General features: G+C 44.6%; 1 protein-coding gene across 3 annotated transcripts; it reads right to left on the bottom strand.

Annotated features, from left to right (window-relative positions):
- Positions 1-1,834: 1,834 nt before the first annotated feature.
- Positions 1,835-15,905, bottom strand: LOC115201124 (transmembrane protein 56-B). 3 transcript variants are annotated; one of them, XM_029764447.1, is made up of 7 exons: positions 15,830-15,905; positions 12,771-12,923; positions 8,838-8,927; positions 6,041-6,099; positions 5,829-5,923; positions 5,577-5,650; positions 1,835-5,473 (listed from the first exon to the last, which is right to left on the bottom strand). In XM_029764447.1, exons 2-7 carry the CDS (start codon positions 12,914-12,916, stop codon positions 5,137-5,139), a joined length of 801 nt encoding a protein of 266 aa, XP_029620307.1. In that variant the 5' UTR covers positions 12,917-12,923; positions 15,830-15,905; the 3' UTR covers positions 1,835-5,136. The 3 variants fall into 3 exon arrangements, with proteins under 3 accessions (XP_029620307.1, XP_029620298.1, XP_029620316.1); XM_029764438.1 differs by lacking the exon at positions 15,830-15,905 and adding an exon at positions 15,525-15,823; XM_029764456.1 differs by lacking the exon at positions 15,830-15,905 and adding an exon at positions 15,154-15,495.
- Positions 15,906-16,710: the final 805 nt, after the last annotated feature.

Genomic DNA, 16,710 nt, shown 5'->3' on the forward strand with positions numbered 1-16,710 from the left:
GGCAAAGGGAGATGAGAAGACTGAGGCTTTGGGAAAGCTACAAGATTCAAGAGAGGCAGACAAATTGTGCAAGTCATAATATTTGACAAAGCAAAGAAATAATGTGCACGCGTGTAGCTGGAACCGTTGAGAAAGATGGAGAAGCAGCGAGAGACAAAACTGCTGTTCTGGATGGTGGAGGGGCATTTCCAAAGTTCCAGCTCCTCCCTCTCCACACCCTCATCCACTCCGTCTGGCTATTTAGGGTAGAAGGCCTCCTCAACCTAGGCTGAGAAAAATTCAGAAGGCTGGGTTCTTAGCATCATCATTTTGCCTGTCTATGTACAGTAGGACTGAAAGTTGAAACAAATTCTGGGCTTAACTAATACATTTGTTTTGTGAATTAATACCCAAGTGTCTGGGTGCTTTTATAAAGTGTTTGTGTATAGTAGCTGATAGCAAAGTACTACTTGATAAACTGGTTAAAAGTCATGTTAAATGCCCACTGAATTGTCAAGGGTTTCAAGTACCTTGTAAAAAAAACAGTTATTTTTAATAGCCTCTCAGAAGTCTGGAATGTTGATTTCAGAGTAGTTTTTTTAATGCTGGGAAAGCTTTCTGCACAAATACCTCAAACATCCCAATACTGCATTGTTAGTTTAATGTAACAATATGTTGCTCAATAGTGCTGGCTAAAGACATGGGGAGCTTGAATGCTGAATGGAACTGCTGAAAGCTGTAAAGATGCTATGTAAAAATGGAAAAGGAGATTTCACTAATACTTAAAGACCTAAATGATTGAATCCGTGTCTTCAAATACACTATCCACTTACAGTAAACAGACGTGTGATCCAAGGAGCACCAACAGATTTACAGATTCAGTCAGACTACAAAAACATTACAAGCACTGACGTCTATGCATTTATGTTATGTACTAGTGTAGGTGGCATCGTGTGTGTGTGTGTGTTTTGAGTGTGTAGCAGAAGAGATTTTCATTGAGTCTCATGTGACCATGTTTGGTAACGCTCTCCAGGCCCAGTCTGTGACCCAGCCCCTTGACAGGCGCACATGGTAGAGCTGAATTCAATCAGAGCCAAACAGTGGTTCAGATGCTTGTTTCTCTCTAACTCCTGTAGAATGGGCAGAAGAGGAGCGGTAGCTGGCACCTCTCACACAGGTAACTATTATCTATCCTGTTGCCTAGTCACTATCCCTTTTTAATTTTTTTAATGTAATCTTTATTTAACTAGGCAAGTCAGTTAAGAACAAATTCTTATTTACAATGACGGCCAAACCCATACGACGCTGGGCCAATTGTGCACCGCCCTATGGGACTCCCAATCACGGCCGGTTGTGATACAGCCTGGATTCAAACCAGGGTGTCTGTAGTGACGCCTCTAGTACTGAGATGCAGTGCTTTAGACCGCTGCGCCACTCAGTAGCCCTACCTATATGTACATATCTAGTTACATTTCCTCAGACCCCTGCACAGACTGTACTGCTACCCCCTGTATACAGCCAAACTATCATTGCTCATTGTGTATTTATTTCTCGTGTTACTTTTATTCTGCATTGTTGGGAAGGGCCGTAAGTAAGCATTTCACTGTTAGTCTACACCTGTTGTTTACAAAGCATGTGACAATTAAAATGTGATGGACTAGACTGGACTGAGCCAGACAAACCTTAGAACCATCCAACACTGCTGTACGCATTCTGACTACGATGCATCCAACATGCAGTATTTTCATGAAATTGTCTCAGTTTCTGTGCACCAGTGTAAACAAAATACATGAAAGTCAATCAATGGTGTTTGAATTGTTACTCTGAAGCCAAAAAGCAACGATTGAGACAAATCTTTTTTTGTCTTCAAATTTATTGAAGAGCAAAACTTTCAAGTAAGTCTGAACTTTCAGTGCTACAATGACATCATTAGTAGTGGTCATTGTAGACAAATCTAAATCACATGGTGTTGAGACAGGGACCCTAAGGCCCGTGTATTGTTCTTTTCACATTAAAATATTCAGAAAATAATAATGTAACAAATGTCATTGCATTAAAATAAGAAATAAAAAAAACAACCAAAAACCCACTGGCAACATTTGATCTATGCTTTTTTCCTCATTAGTTCATGTTCACTCGTTTCATCACTATCATGTATATTAGTTATTTTCTTGACTTAATTTGTTCTCTCCCCGCACCTCCTTGTGACTTAAAGGATGTGACTGCTGCGGTCTACAGATCTGCTTCACCTGTGGAGCATGACTATTGAGAGAGTCCACAAAAAGCTGGGGCAAGAATTCATTGATTCAGTCAAAGGTTATTTACTGGCTAATCCATGGCATTTAGTATCAAATGGCTAAAAGTCTTAAGACGCTGCTAAGTTCAACCTTACAAAAGAGATGAAATGCATGCAATGCAGCTGAAATAAATGCAACCGTTCTACCAGTTCTTCCAGGAGCTACAACACATCCGTATTTCTCACCAGGGCCTGAGACCATTTGTACCTTCTATTAATACACAATGTTAGCCTTTCAAAGGGATAAAAGGCCACACGGGTTATTGCTTGCAGATACAAGTGCACTCGGGCATGATGTTACAGAAACCGCCGTGTCACTTCCTCATTTCCAAAAACCAAAACTTTTACTATTTTAAAATCACCCAGAGATCTACATTGCAATTCAACACACCACAGACACACTGAAGTCAGTGAAACACTACACATCCAATTAATGGTTTGTACAAACATTGGACATTGTGCAGAAGTACAACCTCTCTCACAGCCATCCGAAGCAGACTTAAATGCACACCACAGCCTACTGGTGAACCAGAAATCTCATCAGGCTACACATGTACTCAGTTGAAAATATTGTTTTCTTGACTGATGAATGATACAAACATGTTGCTCTATTCACAGCTTGAAGTATTGGAGGACTGGGTGAGAAGAGTGAGCTGAATGTCACTAGCTTCTCAACTGAGCTGATGTAGCTGAATAACTACATGACAATAATTACATTTCCAATCTCATCTTCATTCTGGTCATAACCAGCAGCCTCTTTAAGCCCCTTCCCACTCCTCCTAATATCACTAGAACCACCACAACATTCATATCGAGGCCCGCTCCCGTATTCAGGATTAAAACAAGCAGGCCCTACAGAGGGGTCAACTTCGGAGAATACTTGTCTGGATTCATTATTGTGCAGGGTACAAAAATATATACATAACAGTATCCATAGAGAGAAGAGACTACAATAGCGAGAAAAAAGGAAAACAGCAGTTTTACATTAAAATGTCATGCTAATCTCTACCGGACTGCTTTAGATTTCCTGTTTGCGTAAAGGCACGACAATACAACCCTCCTCGGTGGTACATGGAAGAGTTCAACAGGTAATTTCTCCATCATGGGGAGTGTGCTTTCATTCCACAGTGAAAAGTCTAACATTTCAGACCCCCCCGTCCCAAACCACGTCAACGCTTTAGGGACAGGAGGAGGACAGAGAACAAAACACTTAACATGCACTCAATACAGCTGGGTGAAAAACATCAAATGCACTGATTAAAATGAAGTGCAGAGGAACCCATAGATTAATGCAATTCATATTTATCCTGTTTAGTGATCCAAACTAGAGTATAAATCGTCATAATCCAACATTTTCTTAACAAGCGCTCAGTGATTTGAATCAATCAAATCAACTTGATTTGAGAGGACGATTTCCAACTGAGTAATACAGTAGGACTTTACACGGCTACACATATAGTACAACATTGCCAGCGTATGGCTGTTCTTGTCAGATAGGTAATTCAGAATTGATCTTACATGAATATCTATAGAAACGATTGGGGACATCATATTTCTAGCATTCCTATGACTGCCACTCTGTAGGCAGAACAGCACCTAAGACAGGAGAATGCTTCCCCCCAAAAGGGACCCGCTCTTGTTCCAAATTCAGTTCTCAATATAACACAGAAAATAGAGGAGAAAAATGGAAGTTAAAATCCCCAGAGGTACCTTAGATAGACACTAGAACAAGTGTTGTGTTTAACAGTAGTGTTACACTGCAGTGGCTGGGAAAATCTCCAGAGAAACTGAGAGAAAACGTCCTTTCCAGTCCACTGAACTAGAGATAATGGATGAGATATTTTCAAAGGCTAAAACATCTTTACAGAAGGAGAGAAAAAGTCATTGTGATTATTCTCATATGGAGGGACTGACAAGTCTTTATAAGGCAGGGGAGAGGTAGAACAGAAGCATCAAACTGGATGGATTTAACCACTCCGCTGTGACAGAGGGTTATGAGAGTGTAGTGAAGTTGTGTAGTGAAGTTAAGACGCATTGATGTCAATTCCTGGTTTTGAGGTTGAGTAACAAATTGGATAACTGAGACCCCAGAGACGCAAACAGAGCACAGCCAGACCCTGGATGATGAGGCAAAAGCGTCCAATGAAAAACATGATTCCGGAGAGTTGGCGGCAGCGGTAGGATCCAATCCCCACATCCCTGTCTCCATTTCCCCTGGATGTGCATCCAGGCTGTGGATGGGAAATCCAGTGGTGATTCAATCTGAACTGTTGCTGTGAGCGGGGGACCGCTCTGCTGGCGATGTAGGTGGTGTTCATAAAAAGGAGGCCACAGCAAATGCAGTAAGAGGCATTGTGGTGTCTCGGTCTGTCAAACTAGCACACTAACAGGTCCTTATTCTGAGGGCAAAGCAGGAGGCTCTCCTCTGGGTGGACGGGTCAGGGAACTGAAAAGGGTAAAGGATGATGGCCGAGGGAGTTTCTGACAGAGCTAGAGTATGGTTTCTTCTTTTATTGCTTTCTACCTGTCCATCACAGGCACTTCAGATGACTGAGCTTGGGTTTAAGTTGAAGGTGAACAAGAATGAGTGTGCTTAACAGCTACTCTGTCATCTCCAACCAAACCCAGCCAGGGTACCACCATACCGTCGATGAAACACTGAGGTACAGAAGCTAGTGTGGGACCAGTCTCATTCTGTGAAACTGAATCTGATGAGGACCTGACCCCATTCGGCTGCATGACTTCCGGGTATGGAGATAATAGCAAGGCTGGAGCTAGCAGGGGCTATAAGAGCCCTTGAAGTCTTTCCTGTTTCCCTTCCACAGAGTCTGTCTATCTCCCCCCCCTCCGGCCAGTATCTCTTAGTCTGTGTGGTTATTCACATGGTTCTGCTTGAGCGGGGAGACCTCTTTGGCCTTCCTGCCGCTGGCGCCCATCATGACCTTGTAGCAGCCGCGGGCGATCTTGTACATCCAGATGGTGTTGAGGATGTCCAGGGCGATGCAGGATGTGATCCAGGCCACCTGAGCACCGATGCCCAAGCGCTCGAAGGCCTCCGTACCGAAGGTGGCAAACACACGGGCCCAGTAGGGAGGCATGACGAAGATGCGCACCATGAAGAAGACCACTGCCATGGCCATGCCGTTGGCCACAACCAAGCGGTCCGAGCGAGGGTACTTCAGAACCTCGTAGAACCACCTATACATGGAGGAGAACGGAATAATGTCAACACTGACAGAGGTAGGGGCTGATAAACAGGAGGAGTATTCATTCATATATAGTAAAAGTGGAGCTAGCTTACCTTTGGTTCACAAAAGGTGTGGATAACTCTGAAATGAGACGGAAGTTGGCGAAATAGGGAAGCACGCCACGAGACTGCAGAGAGCATAAAGACATATTACCACAAATAAACATGGGCAGAAATAAACTAAAAACAGACTAAATGTGCAACATCTTTAGAAAGAAGACTTGAGTATTTCAATACCAAAACCCAAAGGCACCAAAGAACCATCTAATATTAGCCACTGTGCTCATGGTTTCCCCCCAGACTCACCAAGACATATCCATAAGCATAGAGCGCCGCCAAGTGGTGACAGACAAAAAAGCTGTCCCCCATTGTGCTCCAGTTAGTGGCCAGAAGCACAAGGTCTACACAGAACAACAAGTGGGTAGTTAGCGCACAATGTTATTTTCATCTACTGTCCACAGAGAAATGTGGATGGCTTATTGTTATACAAGAGGATAAACATGAGGAGAGAGACTCACCATAGAGCAAATAACCACACGTTATGGCCACATTAAGTTTCACTAGTCCAGGCTCCCCCCTGTACAGCAAAAACAAAACAAAGTGTTCTTTCAGAATAACAGTTGCCACATTACAGATTAATGCAGTAAAATTACTGTAAAACAGAAACAAAAGCTACTTACGATTTCACAGAAATCTAGTGAAGTCCACAAAACATTCTACATACTGTATTAGTGAAGTCTACTGCAGGGGTCTCCAATGAGAGCGAATAAAAAAAACTTCTAACTAAAATCTTTTTTCTAGCATTCAAATAGGCACATTCTTCTCATGGCCATGTCATGAGTCATAGTCTTGCTACTACTGAGATACCCGTGTCCAGGGAAGGTCCAGTTTAAACAGCACTGTGTTGACAAATGCATTGTGCTCACATACAGAGGGTGTGTTTCTGTTTGCCTGCTGTATCCTTGTGTGCTCATGGACAAATACGTGTCAGGGTGTGTGTACATGTGAGCAGTGGCCTGCATATAGTACATACTGTAAGAATGAGTACCACTGTTCTCTTGACTGTAGGAGTGGATTGTACGACTCAGTTGCTCGGACAAGGTTTGGGCAACGCCATGGTTATCAGTTCACCGTATCACATGGGCCACATTTACTGCCTAGGCGTGTGTGTCGACTGTAGTGCAAGAGGCTCTTGACAAGAGCATCGGCTAAGTGACTGTGGTCAAAATAATGTGTGTGTCTCAGTAAAGTGACAATGGAACTGATTTTGGCCTCTCTCCATCACAGGTATCCTGTTGCTGAGGGCGGGGTCATGGCTCTCTGTGACAGCACACCACGACGTGCTCTCTGGATCAGAGGGGGGCTCCACGTGACACCGCCCTCCCTCACCTCTGCCGACCTTCACCCCAACGTACCCGTTCAGGGTATGTCTGAGTGCAACATCCTCTCTGAACCCCACTCATGTAGACACGATCAATGTCATATGCAGCCAATGGTTTCTCCACTTCCTCATGTTTACTGTACATCCTGGAGCCCACCCATAAGCCTAATAATCTATTCACCCATATAGAGAGTCGAAGCCATTCGTAGATAAACCTGTGAATCTGTTAAAGCTAAGAGATAAACTTCAGATAGATCAACAGGAGGAGTCAGGATGAGATGGGTCCAAAGGTTCTCAGATTCCATCACTGATCCAGGTACTGAAGGGCAGCAGGTAGCCTAGCGGTTAGAGGCGAGCCAGCGACCGTTGCCAGTTCAAATCCCGGGTCTGCCGGAAAAAAATCTGTTGGGAAGTGAGCTGGCAACCGGAGGGTTGCTGGTATCAAATCCTAGATTCCATTGCCTGCCGTTGTGTCCTTGAGCGAGGCACTTAACCCCCCCAACAACATTTCCCCGGGCACCCAGAGTGGTAGTCCCCTGCACCTCTCCAAAACCTCTATATTTATGTGTATGTATGCATCTTTTGGAGGTGTTGGGTTAAAATGCGGAAGTCACAGTTCAGTTGGACCTTGTGTGTATTTGACCAATAAAGGGATCTTAATGTTACAGTAAGCCACACCTGGGGTTACATCATTGAACTCTGATCAACCAACTGAGCACTATTGTTTTAAACCAATTGAGTCTATTCTGCTCTCACTGGTTACATCGCACTTTTAAAGCTCAGATAAACCAATCAGGCGATGTGAGGAAGGCAGATTTGGAAAACGCTTTGGATTGATTGGATTACGACGACAAAACCCAGGCAGAACCGCCAGAGTGACGTGAGAAGCTGAATCTGTCACAATGCAGGTTTTGTGGGCAGTTAGTTCTGTGAAGCCCAGCACAATGCCAGTCTGTGGCATGTCTAAATGATGCTGTAATACAATCAGATTGTCTGAGGATTAATGCTTACGCCATACAGTGTTGCAATAAGAGGAACTAGCTACTGCGCTAGCAAAATAACATGGCTACCAGTCTAAATAGAGGAAAAGTAAGAAACTAAAAGAGATGGGCAGGAAAGCAAATACATAAGAGACAAAAGGACAGTGCCAATACTACACAGACAAAGACCAAAACAAAGGAAAAAAACAAGACAACATGACTTGGGCTGGGAGGGTACAACAATTACACCCCTATTAAACAAACCCTATGAGAGTAAAGGAACAACAAAGAAAGAAGGAAAAAGAGAGTAGTCTAAAATGTGAGACATTTGGACACAGAGCAGATGAAGGGGGGTGGCAGGACTCCTCCCCATTGGCCCTTCACTTCCCCTTTTCTCCGCTCCATCAGCGACAGACAGACAATGAGAGCGAGGGAAGTGCTGTATTGATCAGACAGCCAGAGACGCAGGGTGCTGCTGGGGGTCAGAGGGACTCAGGGGAGAGGGTCACCAGAAGGGGAGGGAGGAGGAAGAGGGGGCTGAAGACTGGGCTGCTGTTTGCTATGAAAAGGAGCCTTGTTGGCAGGACTCTGGCCTGTCTGATCAGAACAAGAGAGGAAGAGAAACAGAAGGAGAGAAACACGAGAGTGGAAGACAGAGAAAGAGGAGAGAGAGAAGAAGACAGAAACAGAAGGGAGAGGGAGAGATAGGGGGAAATTACCATTCCTCTCTTTCAGGATACAATGATGTAATCACACAGTCAGCAGTAGGAGAGAGAACATAGAAAAGACAATGAAAGGACAAATCCACTGAATCTACACCTCTCTGGAGACTCCACTGAGATTTCTCTCTGACAGTGGGGAATGGCAGCATCATCCTTCCCTCCCTCTTGGGGTAGGCTGGTAGCTATGGCTGCTAGAATGACAGACAGCAGACAGTAATGCAGTTCATCTTACCAGACGGGGTCTGCGTTGACAGCATCATCAAACCACAGGATGTAGAGACAGAAGAGGCCCACGATCAGAGCATGGACAGTGGACACCAATCTGGGAAAGCACACAGAAACAGGGACAGTTAGCGCAATGGCAGAGAATGATGCAAGACTAGCACCACGGCAGCAGTAATACTAATAAACAGTTCAAGTAACATAACAATAACATCCTTTATAGCACTGAGAACACAATGAAGAAACCTCAGCTCATTTGAGCCGTGTGGAACCTTGGCAATGGAACTAATTTGAAGGAGAATCGTGTGTGTGTGTGTGTGTGTGTGTGTGTGTGTAAAACTAGTCAGGTCTCGTTGACCTCTGGGACTCTTTATCTGGGCTAGTGAAGAGAACTCCAGTGCTACCACGGCTCTTATCTCCCCTCACCCGCACACACAGTCCCCAGACCCTGGGCACACCAGCTGTCCCACAGGCCTAGCAATGCTGGCTCCACAGACCAGCCACTGTACAATGAACATTGTTATTTTTAGTGTCACCATTATAACATGACTGTCAGAGTGTATAACTGCCATGATCAAGGAGGAGAGTGGAATTTGAGAGTCTCTTACGAAGCAGAAGGGGCAAGTGCATTTGCTCTCCTTCTAGCCCATTTGAATTGAACATCTAGCTAGTGACGTGTTCCTTAGCCTACGCCTCAGGCTTACATCTCTGCTGTGCATCTTTCTGTAGATATTCTGTGTCTCTTTACAAGCAAAGCTTTAATAAATAATAACACACTGACACACTGGGAGCCATTATGCAATGAAGGGTGGGTAACTTTGAATCAAACTTCAACCACTATCAGTGCGTCACCTTTGGCTTGTTATGCCATGGTACACACAGCCTGTAGCAGCGTTCAGTGTGCATGATCCCTGTATGAACTGAGGCTCAGCACTGCCACGCAGAAGAAATATCAGCCCACAGGGGGAAGCACGAGATTGAACTTCTCTCAACTTTCTAGAGCAGTGGTCACCAACAGGTGAATTGCGATCAACTGGGCGATCTCCAAGGCATTCCTAGTCGATCGACAAACATTTCTGTAAAAAACAAAGACAACGATAAAGCCTTGTGTTCCTATTTTGTTTGTCTCGGGCTGTTGGTGGTAGGTGCAACCGATTCAGCTGCCCTGTGTGCCAAGTAAGTGAACTGTTGCCATTTTGAACCATTTCATGTGTCTGAAGGTACAAACTCTGCCTTCCCGGCGGTGCCGGAGAGCAAATCAAGTGAACTACAGGCCTACCGCTGACCAATCGGGTGGCTCAGATTACTGTGTTGGCAGTAACGTAGCGGCATTAAAGAAAGCTACAGTAAAGTTGATACTGTGAGATTTGAAAACGTTTAAAACCATGACTAGAGAGAGACTGTCAACAAATACAGCAAAAAGCTGCTGTTTTATGAGTGAGTTCACGTTAAAAAGTTCACTCAGCACTGTCAACACTTTGTATTCAACACTTTTATAAGCCATAAAACATGTGTCCTTCCCATTTCCACTCAGCGCTACAACACGCACTGCAGCAGTAACGAATGAGTAAGAAAGTGTATCTATAGGCTTGCATTGCTGTTATTATTAGCGGCTTGGGTCTTTTAATATTTCACTCTCTCTGTTCATAGGAGTAACAACATGAATTTGTGCACGAGGAAGAAATAACGGTGCAACTCGAGTTGCCATCAGCTGGAAGACGGTGTCCCTTTTTGGTCAGTATCAGTGGAGGAAAGGGAGAGCGGAGAGATGAGTGGAGGAAAGGGAGAGATGAGTGGAGGAAAGGGAGAGCGGAGAGATGAGTGGAGGAAAGGGAGAGCGGAGAGATGAGTGGAGGAAAGGGAGAGCGGAGAGATGAGTGGAGGAAAGGGAGAGCGGAGAGATGAGTGGAGGAAAGGGAGAGCGGAGAGATGAGTGGAGGAAAGGGAGAGCGGAGAGATGAGTGGAGGAAAGGGAGAGATGAGTGGAGGAAAGGGAGAGATGAGTGGAGGAAAGGGAGAGATGAGTGGAGGAAAGGGAGAGATGTTGAGTGGAGGAAAGGGAGAGATGTTGAGTGGAGGAAAGGGAGAGATGTTGAGTGGAGGAAAGGGAGAGATGTTGAGTGGAGGAAAGGGAGAGATGTTGAGTGGAGGAAAGGGAGAGATGTTGAGTGGAGGAAAGGGAGAGCGGAGAGATGTTGAGTGGAGGAAAGGGAGAGCGGAGAGATGAGTGGAGGAAAGGGAGAGCGGAGAGATGAGTGGAGGAAAGGGAGAGCGGAGAGATGAGTGGAGGAAAGGGAGAGCGGAGAGATGAGTGGAGGAAAGGGAGAGCGGAGAGATGAGTGGAGGAAAGGGAGAGCGGAGAGATGAGTGGAGGAAAGGGAGAGATGTTGAGTGGAGGAAAGGGAGAGATGTTGAGTGGAGGAAAGGGAGAGATGTTGAGTGGAGGAAAGGGAGAGATGTTGAGTGGAGGAAAGGGAGAGATGTTGAGTGGAGGAAAGGGAGAGATGTTGAGTGGAGGAAAGGGAGAGATGTTGAGTGGAGGAAAGGGAGAGATGTTGAGTGGAGGAAAGGGAGAGATGTTGAGTGGAGGAAAGGGAGAGCGGAGAGATGTTGAGTGGAGGAAAGGGAGAGCGGAGAGATGTTGAGTGGAGGAAAGGGAGAGCGGAGAGATGTTGAGTGGAGGAAAGGGAGAGCGGAGAGATGTTGAGTGGAGGAAAGGGAGAGCGGAGAGATGTTGAGTGGAGGAAAGGGAGAGCGGAGAGATGTTGAGTGGAGGAAAGGGAGAGCGGAGAGATGTTGAGTGGAGGAAAGGGAGAGCGGAGAGATGTTGAGTGGAGGAAAGGGAGAGCGGAGAGATGTTGAGTGGAGGAAAGGGAGAGCGGAGAGATGTTGAGTGGAGGAAAGGGAGAGCGGAGAGATGTTGAGTGGAGGAAAGGGAGAGCGGAGAGATGTTGAGTGGAGGAAAGGGAGAGCGGAGAGATGTTGAGTGGAGGAAAGGGAGAGCGGAGAGATGTTGAGTGGAGGAAAGGGAGAGCGGAGAGATGTTGAGTGGAGGAAAGGGAGAGCGGAGAGATGTTGAGTGGAGGAAAGGGAGAGCGGAGAGATGTTGAGTGGAGGAAAGGGAGAGCGGAGAGATGTTGAGAGGCGGACCCTCAGTCTGCTATTCTCTCCTGAGGCTGACCATTATATGCAGGCACCATCAGCCCAGTAAAATAAAAATAAAAGACAAATTATTTAAATGTATGCTCAATCAGCTGTGCCTCAAGTAATGCAACAATGGCTCTATTACCGGTGTGATCATTTAGCCTTCCTCAAATTTTGAAATATATATATATATATATTTTTAAATGGCCCAAACAACGCATTGGGCAATTCAAGCAAAACCAATATGAGGTGATAATGTATTGTGCCTATAGCTTACTGCACAAACTTATTGCTACAGTACTGTTTTTAATTGGTCAATGTTGCATAGGCGTACGTTTCTTTTGTAATGTTTTTTAAAAAGCGGAGCGGTAATTCTCGGCTTGCATTTTGACTCAGGTGATATTGACATTGGCTTATGTTTTATTAAGTAATGTAAAAAATAAAATCTGAGCTGTAGATCTCGGCTTGCATTTTGAATGTGATCTTGACTCAGAAAAGGTTGGTGACCACTGTTCTAGAGTTTTCCCTGTTAACACTATCAACGTTTCCCTTTACTGTGGCAATTGTGATCAAATCAATGCAATCGGCCATAATCGGTGTCCAAAAATGCCGATTACCGATTGTTATGAAAACGGCCCTAATTAAATCGGCCTTTCCGATGAATCGGTCGACCTCTTTTTCTGACCTCAGATCAGTGTGCCTGGGTTAATGTCTGATAGAAGTGTGTTACAGCAGAGACGGAACAGTACTAGTCTAAAATGTGAAACCTGTTAAGAGGCCTGTTGGAAGGGTATTGTACCTGGAGTTCCACTCAGTGAGCTTGGTGGAGGGCAGGCGGCCGTAGCCAGGGGTGAAGGTTGAGGAGAACAGCGGGCTGGCCACGGAGAAGAGCAGCTGAAATCCCACGAAGCTGCCAGCCACCACGGTTAACTCTCTCGTCTCCATCACTCACCTACAGTATACCACACCAGGAGAGAGACGGGGTGAGATGCATGTACTGTTACTGTACAGAAGACACAATACCCCTAGACTGGCAAGGGGAATGTAGAGGGGGGGCAGAAGGAATAGGAGAAGAAGTGGAAGATGGAAGGAAGCAAAACAGGGTGGCAAAGGATGGACAGGAGGGCAAGGGAGAGAGCCATTGAAAAGGAGATGGTTGTAAAAGAGGAGAAATTAGAGAAAATAAATCATTCATTATTGGAGAAATATTTTGCACAGGGATTAAATGTGTAATTGTAGCTAAGAATTGAAAGAAAAGAGGATTGTAAAGATGGAGCTAGAGGTTCCTGTTGGTGAATGAACGCTATCGAGAGGAGGAAGAACATTTGTGATGAGAGATGCAAAAACACAAGTAGAAAGACTGACTAAGTCTAGAAACTAGCAGCGTATGTGCGTCTGTGTGTAGGGGTCATCGCCCTGCAGTGTCCAGTGGTGGAGAGTATAGTTGAGTAGCCTGAGAACAGACATGGGTCAACTGCAGCACTATTACATAGTATCAACAGACCTTGGGGTCCATGCTCCCTGTTTACACTGTACTAAGAAACAGCCACTCACTCCCTTGATCTCGTTTTCTCAGAAGAGGGATTATGTTTCATGAAGAATTGGATTTTCAGTAAACTCAAAAGGTCCTCAGAGCTACTGGCTCTTTGACTGAGGTCCATGACTGGTCGTGTCCTCACCTCGACCCTCAGAGTACTCAAGTAACTACAATACTAACATTGCAAAACCTGCATCTGGGACCATTAAATCCACAAGAATCTGAAATCCAGAGAAAATGGCTACTTGGATGAAGCAACAACAATAGTCTCCAAGGTTCTAACTGCTTATCCAAGTACAAACAATGTGCTGCCGATTACAATTGGGTAAGGCAACTGATTAGATGACTGGTCACCAACGGAGATTCTAGTGATACTGGAGAAAGTCTATTCTTTCTCCAATATCACAAGACCTAAACCTAATAGGCTTTAACCTCTGCCCCAACTGGCACTTTAAACTTGTACAGTAGGTTCTAATACTCAAAAAATCTAATGTCATGATACCATGTCATGACTACAAACTGTTCTCTCCCCCTATAGGCTTACATCCCTCAAACTCAACTCTGGACCTCGAAAACAGTCCCACGGCACTTTTTCGTTGTTCCCCTCTAGTCAGGGACTAATTTAGACCTGTGACACCAGGTGTGTACAATTAATTATCAGGTAGAACAGAAAACCAGCAAGCTCAGGACCTCATAGGGTAAGTTAGTACCCCTGGCCTAAATGTACAGAAAATAGGACTGGACCCACAGAGCGACAGCCGGACAATAGGGAACACCCCACTCAGTGTCTAGTGTCAAAATCAACACACATTTCCAGTACAAAGGAGCATTGGTACAGTACAGACTAATGCCACTTTAGTCTGATACAAACACATTTACTGTTTAACATAGGCTACTACAAACCACAGTTCCATGTGCTCTGAGCATGGATGTGAGGACAGGCCATTGTGTCAAGCTGATCAACACTATCACAGGAAACCGGTAGCTTAGCTACTGCAGTGGCCCATGCAATAACCCCAGCTCTCCCTGGAATAGGCCTAACTCTGTAAGCAATCAGGAATTTGAAGTATTATCTAGATAGCATTTTGACCAATAAAATAGCAGTGTTTAAGAGAAGCCTCATTGTTCCAGAGCATGCTGATCATATGCTGCATGTGCTTCAATTATTCATTAGCATTATTCACCTGACAAGCTGGTTCTGACTGCCTAGGAGGGCAAAGGCCTGCATACCGACAACCACCATCTACTTTTGACCTTGTTCTCCTGCACTATATGCTGTTGTAAGCAAACTATGACCCTTTGGTATATCGACCAAACACAAATAGCGGTTCAATTTCCCATGTTCCAGTGGAAATATAAAACGGCCCCTCTCAACCTGCAATACATATGCCATTGAGGTTTATAGAAGACAGATTGTGCAAAAATACAATGAATGTAATATTTGTTTAGTCTAATGCAGCTCATGTGACGGTAAAATTACGACTGGCATTCTAGACCAACTGACAAGTGATGAGATTTCCTTTCAATTTAATAACGCAAATCTTGGGATGCAGACAAAAATCCCCTCACCAACGCTTGGGCTAATGAGTACAATTACTTGCCCTGGCAATAATGAGAATATTAAACATAACGAGTAAATGGACACCTTTCTTGCGGTTGCAGATAGCTACATCGTCATGCATAACTTGTCAGCACAGTCCCTTGTTCTCTGCGGCGCGTGACACAGCAAACGTGTGCACGACAAGAAACGTGTAAAATCCTTCGATTTTCGGAAACATTGTCGCCAGTAGTACACTTTCCAGTTTAGCCACAAGTAAACTAACCAAGCTAGCTACAAGAATTGTGGGAGCACAGCTACTGACTAGAAAACAGTGCCACAACCAGGGTCGTATTCATTGGTCGTATTGCGGTCACTAGCTAGACGTTTAATACATACAAATTGCAGTGCATTAGCTCAATGTATCGCTGTGTTGTGAACAAAATAATAAGTGAAAGGCTAGCTAGATACATAACTACCTGATATCATTCGCATAGGTCTGAGTAAGTTGGTAAAGCTTCGGTTCAGCTGCCGTCTTCTCTCACTTTCTTAGGTAGCTAACTTAGCAAGTCAGCTAGCTAGCAGTAGCTCACTAGCTAGCGCTCTAGTGTACGTCCTCGTGAAAAAGGCTATACGACGAAAGCAGCGGCATTCATGCATAACTATTACAGTAGCTAGATAATTGCGGATTCCAGGCTAATTTCCATGCCACCGTGAGTTCCAAGTTTGCCTAAAATATAAAGTTGTTAGACGTTTTGTTTTGCAATTGACAGCTAGCACTAACCTGTGACGCGAACACGCAGATACCACCCACCTTCTAGCTCACACCCCTTGGTGTGGCCACACCCACAATAAACAAAGGCCACATTGATTACAGCGTTATATTCTTCAACGACAAAGACACGGAACAGCTGATACCACTACCAATAACATGCAAAGGCTTAGTTAGCATCGTTGCTATGATGAAAACTGCATTTGTATGATGTCCACAACTAAAACATGTAGAACTGCAGGCAGCTTGACAAGCTATTGAATAACACACCACAAATAGATAGGTCATATTTTTACACTTGCCATAGGCCAATTAAATCAAGGCTACATTTTTTACATTAGCACATTTCCACGTGTATTTTACTTATTATAATTGGAAACTATAAGGGTTTTACAGACAGATATTATGAATCCAATGTATTTTGAAAAGAGTGGTTATTTCTGTAATTGTATGGCTCTGCGCTGTCACCTACTGACTACTGAGTCATCCTGAGTCAAGGTTGTCTGTCTGGTTTCCCCAGCACAGGAGGCTGCTAAGGGGAGGACGGCTCATAATAATGCCAGGAATGGCGCAAATGGAATGGTATCAAACACCTGGAAACCATGTGATTGATGTATTTGATATCATTCCAATCCAGCCATTACCATGAGCTCGTCCTCCCCAATTAAGGTGCCATAACATCCTGTGTTCCCTGCACTTCCCATGTTGACACTTAGGTATTTGGCATTGATTATAGGCTAGATTAGAGCCTTCTTGTAAATAGAAGGCCCTGGGCTAGAGATCCAGTGACAAAGAGAGTGAAGTGCTGAAAGAGTGGATGGAGACAGATGACACCAGTGAAAGTAATCCTATCACTAACAATCAAGGGCTTCAAAGATTAACCAAACATGAAC

Source organism: Salmo trutta, chromosome 1, assembly GCF_901001165.1.
Source record: "Salmo trutta chromosome 1, fSalTru1.1, whole genome shotgun sequence".
NCBI lineage: Eukaryota > Metazoa > Chordata > Actinopteri > Salmoniformes > Salmonidae > Salmo > Salmo trutta.

Excerpts from the sequence above, each read along its gene's own strand:
- LOC115201124 (XM_029764447.1), bottom strand. The coding sequence starts at position 12,916 with ATGGAGACGAGAGAGTTAACCGTGGTGGCTGGCAGCTTCGTGGGATTT. Across the intron at positions 5,651-5,828 it reads ATGCTTATGGATATGTCTTG|TCTCGTGGCGTGCTTCCCTA; the intron begins GTGAGTCTGGGG and ends TGCTCTCTGCAG. Across the intron at positions 5,474-5,576 it reads ACACCTTTTGTGAACCAAAG|GTGGTTCTACGAGGTTCTGA; the intron begins GTAAGCTAGCTC and ends CTCCATGTATAG.